At 39.0% G+C, this 10819-nt stretch overlaps 1 protein-coding gene across 1 annotated transcript; it reads right to left on the bottom strand.

Moving 5' to 3' along the window:
• Positions 1-4333: 4333 nt before the first annotated feature.
• Positions 4334-6001, bottom strand: LOC111400329. Its single transcript, XM_023027743.1, has 4 exons — positions 5936-6001; positions 5162-5842; positions 4913-5053; positions 4334-4756 (listed from the first exon to the last, which is right to left on the bottom strand). The coding sequence occupies exons 1-4, from the start codon at positions 5999-6001 to the stop codon at positions 4334-4336; spliced, it is 1311 nt and encodes a 436-aa protein (XP_022883511.1).
• Between the last annotated feature and the right edge of the window lie 4818 nt (positions 6002-10819).

Here is a 10819-nt window from a genome sequence, read left to right on the forward strand (position 1 = left end):
TTGATGCCAAAACAAATAGATCGTGGATGTGACTTTCATCAAATTTGAAAGATCTTATACGTGACTCGGATGAATTGATGTTTGTTTCCGATAGGAAAAATAGTATTGAAAATGCCATTGCTCACCTATTTCCTCGGGCTCACCACGGGTGCTGTGTTTGGCATATGGAAAGGAATTTATTCCAGCTGTACAACAACGCAAGTTCAATATTTCTATTCAAAAGAGCCGCAAGAACTTACCGGACCGAAGAGTTTGAAAGACTTATGGGAAGCTTCGTAGGGTTAGTGCAAGAGCGTACATGTACTTGGAGCGAGCATGTTTCCCATTTTGGTCGTGTGCACTATTTGTTGGCCAACGGTACAACATTTTGACGAACAACAACGCAGAATCTTTGAACTCAATGTTGAGACATGCCCGTTCGTTATCGATCACGTGCTTAGTGGAACACATTCGGCATACTATGCAGAAGTGATTTTATGAACGTCGAGCAAGTGCAACCGCATGCAGTACCGTTCTGTTACCAACAATATAGAATGAGTTACGGATGACATTCGAAGCAGGTACTAGGCTGCGAGCGCATGGCTTGACAAATAACTTAACACAAGTTGGAATATCCAACGACACGGATATCGTAGACTTCTCTGAAAAGACGTGCACTTGTCGTGAGTTCCAGCTGAATCGTATGGTGTGCGTTCATGCAACCCGTACTCCTTGAGAGGTACGTCATTGTACGATCTCTGCTCATTGTATTACACATCCGAGTACTGGAAGGGTGCCTATGGAGAAGCTATATATCCTATTCAGCGTGAGGTGAACTGGAATGTTCCACCTGAAATTACAGGTACTCCTATTATGCTCCCTAGTGTGCGTCGTCCTCCAAGTAGACCACCCATACGACGTAAGCGATCCAGACACGAGCACACCTCATGGCTTAGGAAATGCACTCGCTGCTGTAGACTTGGTCATAACCGGACCACATGTTCGAACCACACTGTACCACGTCTGATGTAAGCAGCATTTTGTACGTGAGTGGTTGAAGTTGTAAGTGAAGTGTTCCCCCGATGTTGTTTGTATATGAAAATGTAAATATTCTATTAATGTTTTCATTCTCTTACGCGTAAACATTACCCTTTGTTATGTTAACATTTATAGAACGCAAATAGGCACAACGCACTGCATAACTGTCTTGAACTAAAATACAAATTTGTTGTGTATAACATTGTTACGATTGTTGACACATGTAAATAGAATGTATGGAATATGAAAAGTTCAACCATTATACAAGTTTCCCTTGAAATACATATTACGAACATATCATTTGTAGTGCATAACACTGTTCGCAAAGTTCACAAACTACATTCAATGTACACATTAGGTTGTGTTCGTTCACCCAAACTACATGTTATATGAATATGCATACTACATACGCAGAAAATTTGTCAGTAAACCCTAACAGTTCATCTGTCATTCCCAACAGATGGTGCCTGCCATTCTCGACAGTTGTGTGACGCTCCGCTTAACAAAATACAAAAAACACATAACTTGCCAACGGGAGTTTCCTACTTGCTACAGAATTGGTTAAGCGTCACAAAATCCATCCGTTACAAAAAACCACTATACATACATACGTAGAAACCCACACACGTAACAAAGCAAAGCCGGACTCTTCACTCGGAGCTAACACTTGAACCTTCTTCCCCACCGTCATCATCCGAGTTAATGACAATTACCTCAGGCGATGGAAAACGTCCTTGCCCCTCATCCTCGTAACGTTGATCTTCGTCTGCATCCATAAATGGGACGACCCATTCAAGCACATTTCTCGGAGACTCACCTTCATCACTTGCAACTTCGTCCAGGTTCAGAAAGGGAACGACAGTGATGGCTCTCCTACCACCATTCGAACTCACTTCCTCATCGTCCGAAGAAATTACGATGGGACATAGCGGGGTTGAACCGGGTGTCGGCATTGGCTCCTGAAGTGCCAGCGGTGAATTGCTTCCCGTGGACGATGCCATTATTTTCGTACGAAGAAACTGACTTCAAATACTTTGACACGTTCCTGCTATAAGATGCCTCAGAAAGAGTTTCATATATTCCACTTGAAGAGTGCAAACCTTGCTTTATACTGGAGGTATATGAGAACATTTAAAGCAATTTACCAACCAACCACCATTTCATTTTTACTTAACACTTGATTGACCATTAGTGTGATGGTTAAGGGTGTAAGTGTACTTTAATGCAGTCCATAAATGGTGAGAATTATGAATAAATTGTACCCATGTGCAATACCTGCAATGGCAACATTCCTGTAATGAATTTGTACTTACATTACTTAATAGAATTTATGTATTCATTAGTCACAATTGAATACCATTTTTTAATTCTAAATCATATGAATTGCATGAAAAATTGATAAAATTAATGTCCCTGCCAATGAAGATGAACATTGGATGACTTTACAAGCCATTTTTAAAATAAACTTTAATTTCTACGAACAAGCGAATTTATACTCAAACTCATGTTGAAATAAATATACATCGGTTGTAATGTTAGGGCCAACGTAGCTAAGATAACACCGAATTTTTTATTCTACAGTAATGCGAATTTTACAATAATCATTGTCCTCGATCGTTCAACCGTACTCCATTACACACAAGATCATTTCATACCATGACTCATTTGTGCAGGTATAACACCTTCAACTCCAATGAAATGAAATTACAGAATACTACTACTTCATCAAGTACGATGAACATCAAATTAATTACAGTACAAACAAATGTCATGTCTCAATTTGCATTCCACTTAACCATATCCCTATATGGAATTGAAGTAATCTCATAAACCCCCTTGACATCATCAACAATTACATCATATGTGATACGATGTAATCGTCTCCATAGTTGCACCTTTAGGCATGAACCCAGGTTTGGATCCCTTTGGCTGTTATTTGGTGTTATTAACTACACCTCTTCATCATTGTACAAAAATTCGTCATCACACCTCGATGAAAGCACATGCTCAACTGAAAAATCAGCCCTCCGAATTAATCAGCTGCCTACCTACATCAAGTGTCCACTAAAGTGAAATGACAGAGCAGAGAAAGTTCGTAACTATCCATCCAATCAACGTAAGAACTAGAAAATGTACTCGCCCATGGAGTAGAAAACGTGTAGGCAATCTAATGATCATTATATTTATGGCATGTATTGTTTATGATAGAATCATAAACAATACAGGCCATAAATATAATGGTGAAGTCAACATACAAGACAACGAAGGCATTGCACCAGACCAACACAGAGGCTCATGTTCGCTAGTTAACAGCTTCGGATGGCCGTAGTTCAGGCATCCGTAAAATTCATAAGGAGTCCACATTTCACTTCGTGTCGAGGCTTGGTGGTTGCAGGCAGATTATCGTCAAAACCCTTACTGGGAAGACAATAACCCGTGAAGGTGAAAGCTCTGACACGTGCGATAATGTTAAAGCTACAATTCAGGATAAGGAAGGAATCCCACCAGATCAGGAGTCAACTCTGTCCTTCGTGCTGAGGTTGCGGGTAGGCATGTAGATTTTTGTGAGGACTCTAACAGGAAAAATCGTCAGTTCGTGTTGACAAGTCATATGACTGGGATGTATAAGAATGATGATATATTCATTTTAGTTATGATGTTGATGTACCCTTTCACATTTCATGAACAAGACATGCATTATGTCGTCAACGCATACACACAAAATTTACCAACACTACCATCCCATGCTTGCACTAAACATGTATTATAGCAAAACGATATGTACTCTACAAAAGACAGTTTAACGTGTAGCATATTTCAGGAACAGTAAATGCATTATGTCGTCAAAGCATATACACAAAACGTACCGACAATACCATCCCATGCTTGCACTAAACATTTATGTACTGTACATAAAACAATTTAATGTGTAGCATATGGGTGAGCAAACGTATCCGTCCATAAATCAAACCAACTTCAAAGCATGTCTTTGTTACCAACAACATATCTACTACTACATCACACCTTACCAAACCACTTGAACTCACTCATTTCTTTACTCTCTTTGCCCTTTTCCTCATGTAGGGCGTCCGAGTAGGTGGTGCAAGACGTCGAACACAAGTCGATCGCCGCCTATTTGTGCTGCCTACATTGCCTCCCTTCTTCGGTACGGTCACTTGTGCCGACAACTCTGTGTCAGCACCAATATAAAACATTTCAGCACTTTAGTGAAACGGTTCTATGTGAACAACGCCACATAGTCATGGAATCAGATTTCAAGTTTCACGGTCCGCAACCTATTCTCGAAGAGGATGCTCTAGTCATACAAAATGCCCTCCACGTCCTCCCTCGTCAAAGTCGCTCCACCACGCGTACCCTGAACCCCAGATGTGGACGGGGCAACCACTGGAGTGGGTAATGCACCCGATTGCTGTCCCGAGGCATCCACTTCATTCTCGTTGTCACTACCACTGGTCTCGCTGGAGGGGTCGCAACCGCTTTCTCCACTGTCATCAGACTTAGACCCATTCTTCCCGTTGCCCTCCGGTGTATGATGGCCATCGCTCACGGATGTGTCAACGTCCTCGGCCCCTGCACCGGACTCGTCGTCATGCCCGTCACCCGCATCGCTACCGTCATCTCTCCCACTAGCTGGTGCCGCCTCATGGAACTGTGGGCCGACAACCCTCCTAGCGAGGTCGTCCAAAAATTGCACTGGACGGTCGGGAACGGCACCACACTGGCGATATATGGCAGATTACACTCGGCCTCCGTGGGACACAATGTGGCGTGCACTGCAGGTGTAGAAACAAGGCAGAACATGTAGTTAAAATATAATGCATACTATTCCCAATTAAACAAAATAATGGAAAGGCAAATGAAAAATGTCCATGACCTGTACGTCCCTGAAGAACACATCGTATGTACACTGCTGTGGTTGTTTGGTAGAGGTCCAGCACAGAAGCCGGGGTGAGCGTTCACCTACACGCCCACCAAAGCGTTTGCCGAGTTCGGGCATGGCCTCATATGCCCAAATCTGTCTGGACGATAACAAAACAAATGTCGCATTAATATCTGTCCAAACACTATGGAGGCATGGTCTAATACTGACAAACAAAACACATAAACATAATGTTGTTCATACCTGCATGACGATCAGAAATCCGTGAATTGTGTAACTGACGTCCTTCTCGTTCTTCATCTTCGCATCGCTCATTTTACGTGCCCAAGTACCCCGGAATCCCTTCAACAAACGCCTATAACCCACTTTCGCCCAGGGGTACGCAAAAAACAGCTCCAGGTCGTCCACGATGGCAAGCGTATCCTCATCAATGCCGACATTGTTGTTCGGAGTAGTGATAACTCCTTCCACAATTAGAGCAAGCCCGAGCTTGTATCTATCTGCCCGGGGTGTCGACGCGTGGAGAAAGGCCTTCTCCAACTGGGCACATGAAATCTTCTCTAGCGATTTGAAATATTTTTCCTTCAGCCTCTTCTTCTCCAATGCCTTTGTGTACCGATCACCCTCCGAAAACAACCTAGCATGCAATCCAGTGACGATAGCATACTCCTGCAATCCAAACCGGGTAAGGTGGCCCTGCACGTTGAACCACAACTCATGGGACTTATCGCAATGGATCCCTCGGTATACCAATGCCTGGATCAGCTGAGCGAAAAACTGGATCTCCGGAACGTCAGCGAGAAACCCAAGGCAGGAGTCGCAAAAGTCAGCTCGAAGTCGGTCGTTGAAGTTATCCATCACTGTTTTTATGTACTTCAAGTTGCTTCGTTGCGAGATACGCGCCAGCAATCGTACATTCTCGGGCTAGAAATTGAATTTTCATAATATCTGCAGATGAAACGATAATGGTTAAACCATAATTTAACAGCAGCTGAATATTACAAATTACAAGCGTACTTCCGCGGAGCATACAACCACATCAATTGGAACAAGTAATACGAGAAACGTATAAGAATATATCATCTACCCAAAGTTGCAGTAAACATTTATTATGGCGAATTGTGCTTGCAATATTAAACAAAATAAAATGTTAGCAAAAAAATTTTGTAATGTGCAAAAATACATGCGGTAATGACATTTGAATGTTTGACAGACATGTTGTTTCTCGACGCACGTGCAATGTCGTCTGTGCCCAATGTCATTTATTGAGACACTGTCACCGAAACCTGTATTGACAGATGAATGCACTCTGCCTTACAGTGGCATACATCATCTGTCGAGAATGCCCGCAGCTAACTGTCGGGAATGACAGTTCATCTGTTAGGGTTCAGCCAACTGTTGAGAATAACAGGAGGTAAATGTCGGGAACGACAGTTTTTAACATAAATATGGCATATGTATGCATGGTGCCCCAACCCACAAACTTGCTACATAACAGCGAAAAACCAGGCTCCCGAAAATTTACAAAACGCTTTAAAACTTAGATGTTACATATGCATGGTGTCCTATATTAAAATGTAGAACATGCCCAAATTCGGTCATCCCAAAAATGACAATGAAGGTGAAAACGTGGTTATTAATTCTAGAAAATCATTTCATAGCCAGCCATGCAAAGTACGAATGTAAACACAATGAAGCAACCAAGTAAAAAATGACTGTTACAGTAGAAAACAAGCAAACAAGACTAGTTTCCCTTTCATAACTACATCGAAAGCACCAAATGATGCAACTGTGAACCGAGCAATCTAAGAGATATGCAAAGCAGCAAGTTGGTTTGTGAATATCTTGTGCGAGATAAATTCAATACATATTCGTACATCACAATAACAAGAGAGAAGAAAGTGCTTTCATCTCGTCTAGTTGTAGCAGTTGCAAAGAGCTATGGACAGATACGTCTCTTTTCTTCGTCCACACTCCACAAAGTTTAGTTTTGCAACAACAGAAAGAAATGTTGTGCATAAAAAACGTATTGAAGAGGAGCATATATTGAAAATGCCACATTTCTTGAATACCAATCTCCAAATATTTTAATTATTACGCATTATAAACTGAAAGTGTATATCAAATATAAGCAAAAGTAATATTAAAGCTAATTTGTAATGGTCAAATCCCTTTTCCAAATCAGCCCACAGAATATTGATTCCTATAAGTTACACCTAAAGAATTCATGGTTTTGATAGAGACCACAGTGCTGAATGCTAAAATGTGAAGCAATGATATCAAGTTCACGACATATGTATGAAGAGAAAGTTCATATTCACACATGAAGAATACTGAAATCAAGAAACTAGAAATTGACATCATGACCCAACTAATTGATGCTTAAGCAGTTATAAAGAGAAAATATACTAAATGTTTACGGTTTCGCGTATATCTAATTCAATTTGGTATTCTCATGCAGTACTACTGCATTTCATTACCTAAATGAGTTTAATGACGGGCAGAAGAACAGCAAGTGGAAATGATAATATTCCATCATGACCAGCTCCTTGCATGTTCAGGATTTTCATAACTAAGTTCTAAATCTCAACAATCTCAAAAGACGTGACCTTCTTTCAACAAACAGTAAAAATGGTCCTCATTGAGAACAATGCATCTTTTCAGTTCCACCTTCAACCTTCCTTGGACTTATAAGTCTTAACTAGCAGAATTTGATCACTAGCCGCATGATGCAGCGTACTAGGAAGCTCATTCTTCAGATAAACTCTCAAATATTTAAATCTTTACAATTCATAATTTTTAAATCTTGACAAGACATGAATTATATAGAAGTTGTTTCTTGCATTAGCATCAAAGTAGGGATATCTTTTGTATTGGGATTTTGACCTATGCTACCATGCAACTTATGCAATCAGCCCCATACAACATGTATATTTGTGCACAATTGCATTACCACTTATGGCATAAAACCAAAGCAAGAGGCAAAATTTGCACTAGTTATATTTAAAAGTAAGTATCAAGAAACAATTGAACATGTCCTCAAAAGAAAGCACGGGATGGCCTCTACACCAAGTAGACTCCTCTCAGACAGCCATGAGACTCATCAAATTCAATTAATTTTAGTCATTAACCTTCTGTTCATGTTGTCAAACTAAACTCTAATGAATGCCTCAAAGGGAACTCAAATCTAGCTGCAGGTGGGGGTGTGATAAGAATCATGTAGGTAAGGTTCTCCTTGCATGTTATGACTTCTATGGCTCATGTTCTTCTTAAGCTATGCGATCAATTTGGATACGGCCCAAATATGGGTAGAGATTGATTCACTTTTCCAATGTAAAATAAATAAATAAATAAATAAATAAAAGGAAGGCATAGATGAACCTCAGAAAGTGCAATACTATTTAGAAGAAATTCACCACTGGGAGAGTAGGCTCAACATTTAGTTTTTCCATATTTGGCGAGAAGGCAGTACATTTGCCTACCATTTAGCTAATACGGGGATATAAATATATAAAGTTCAAGCTTTCAATAACAAGAGTTAACTATTGAGATTAATGTATTGCTTAGAATAGATAAATGTGGTTTCCCAAGCATAAGGATGTAAGTGGCCTTAGTTTCTTATTCCTTTATTCTCTTACCTGCAAACATAACTCAAGTATAGACTAGTTTCTTTCCTTAAATTTTGTTATATTTCCAAGAAGGCAAGGTTCATTGAAGTCCAACTCCTTTGTAAAATTTTAGCCAATCAATATACTACGCGATGGGGCAAAGCCAACTCCCCATTTTGTTAAGGTAAGAGGCCTAAAGAACATTACCTTATCTAGAATGGACTTCACCAAAAAAATTTAAAAAAATAAAACAAAATAAGAGGAAGAAGGTATCAAGGACCAAGAGCTCATTGAAAATTGAATAAGATTCATCTTATAGCAATTACAGATTTATAGCAAGGATCAAGTAATATGGGACCTCATTGGAAAACATCAAATTCGTCTGATGCAAAGATAACTTAAATCCATTTTACCATTATTTCAGGTCATTCAAGGGGAAGACAAAGCATTTGATCAAACTGCATTCATTTTCAGCACAGAAGAACAAGAAGAAAACCAATCACCAAAACACATGGTAAAAATAAACCAAGATGTCAGTTCTTGCCTTACAATTCGCAAGCTTAGATAGTTTCTGCGAGGTCTGGTGAATCCCAAGCCCGATCTTGGATGCCTTACGGTTGAATTAACTAAAATAATATAATTTTTCTGAAAAAAGGAAACATAATCTTTTCAACAACTGCCGAATATGGGATAATATATTCAGAAGAGTTAACAAAAATTATATTTTAATATATTTTCACAGACAACAACAATTTCACATTATCAACCATTTCTTTCTAATTTAAAAACAATAACCCACAAGCATTACAAAAGATATTCGAAAAAAGGCTCACAAAATTGCTTTGAATTAATAAACAAGAAGACCTAAACTGTGTGAGATTGAATACTGAAGCGATGCACAGTCCACAAACGCCACCGCCCCCGGTCGTCCAGCTGAGCTGCTACTTCTGCTCGACATTGGAATATGGAAATTTAAGGGTTTACTGTTTGCACTTTTTAGCCGGTTTCAAATGGAGTTTGGGACCTTGGGTGGATTTTGCTCTACCGGTTTTAATTTCCTCATTCTGAGTAGTTTAGATACAATGGCTAAACTATTGCTGGCAATTTTCCGATATTCAGTGGAATTCTTCTTCAGATTCGTTCACTTCATTGAGAGAAATGAGAGAGTGAGCGAGCGATTTAGGTTTCTTCGACTTGGGGGATTGGTGCGTGTTGCTCTGCTTTTTTCTTCAATAATTCAATTTTGTCAAACACTCTTTGAAAATTTTGTACAATTTCTTTGATTGGTCTAATCTCATTTAATTAGGACCTATAGGATATTTAAATTTGGTTTTAAGGGTAAATATGTTTAAAATTGTCTAAATTTGACATTCTTGTAATGTAAAAAAAAAGTGACATTTTTGTAAATACAACACCAAAAGTTGACTATTTTGATAATTTCCTCTTAAATTTTTTACCATACTCTGACCAATCTGTCTTTCAAGTTTTGGATAGGTTTGAAATTTTTGTTGAAGCATTTGGGTGGCCGAAACTTTCTTGTAAGAGTGAGGATTTTGATTTAGTGAGAGCAAGAAAACTTTGATTGGGTCAAAACTGATGAAAAAAAGGATACATTTGAGTAGAATACATGGGTGATAAGGTAAATATGGTGTGGTTATATTTAGATTCTAAGGTGTTTCTGTATACATCTCTAACTGGTTAAGGAGTCATATTTACTGTTAACCTTTCTGGTGAAATTAAGTTTTTTGCTTCCATGTTCAAGTTGTATGATTTATTTTAGCAATTCAAAAATTCAATGCTCCATTTGCAAGTAAAACATGAGTTCTTTCTAATGATCACATTATTAAAACTTTACAGAGTGAAATGTCAATTGTATGATTGGAAGGGTAGTAAAATTTTGAATCATAATATGCTAGCAGTTAGTTTTCTTTATGAAATATTGTCTGAAGTCATAACTTGCGTACTACTTGATTGAGTAGGGTTGAATATTTAGTGTCAATTTTAAGGCTGTGTTGGTGATTTGAGTTTATTTCCTGCTGTTCGTACTTTTGCTTATAGCGAGTTACCTCTGCTTGAGTTTCTGTCTGATCATTTGATATGTTGTGAGTAATGCAGATGCTTTAAAGAGGCCATTTAAACAATTTGGTCCAATAAAGGACTTCTATCTGCCAAGGGATTATTACATTGGGTGAGCTAGTGTGGAACTTTTTTGACCTCCTAGGATTAACTTATTTATCCAGAATTTTATTTATGTGTGTAATTGTCTTCATTAGAAAGCATGGGTGGTCACAAA

The sequence above is a fragment of the Olea europaea genome, chromosome 10 (genome assembly GCF_002742605.1).
Source record: "Olea europaea var. sylvestris chromosome 10, O_europaea_v1, whole genome shotgun sequence".
Classification (NCBI taxonomy): domain Eukaryota; kingdom Viridiplantae; phylum Streptophyta; class Magnoliopsida; order Lamiales; family Oleaceae; genus Olea; species Olea europaea.

What these genes read in the sequence shown, in the direction of transcription:
- LOC111400329 (XM_023027743.1), bottom strand. Translation starts at nt 6,001, where the DNA reads ATGATATATTCTTATACGTTTCTCGTATTACTTGTTCCAATTGATGTG. An exon ending in TGGTTGTATGCTCCGCGGAA is followed by an intron (nt 5,843 to 5,935) that starts GTACGCTTGTAA and finishes TTCAATTTCTAG; the next exon opens with CCCGAGAATGTACGATTGCT. An exon ending in GATTTCTGATCGTCATGCAG is followed by an intron (nt 5,054 to 5,161) that starts GTATGAACAACA and finishes TCGTCCAGACAG; the next exon opens with ATTTGGGCATATGAGGCCAT.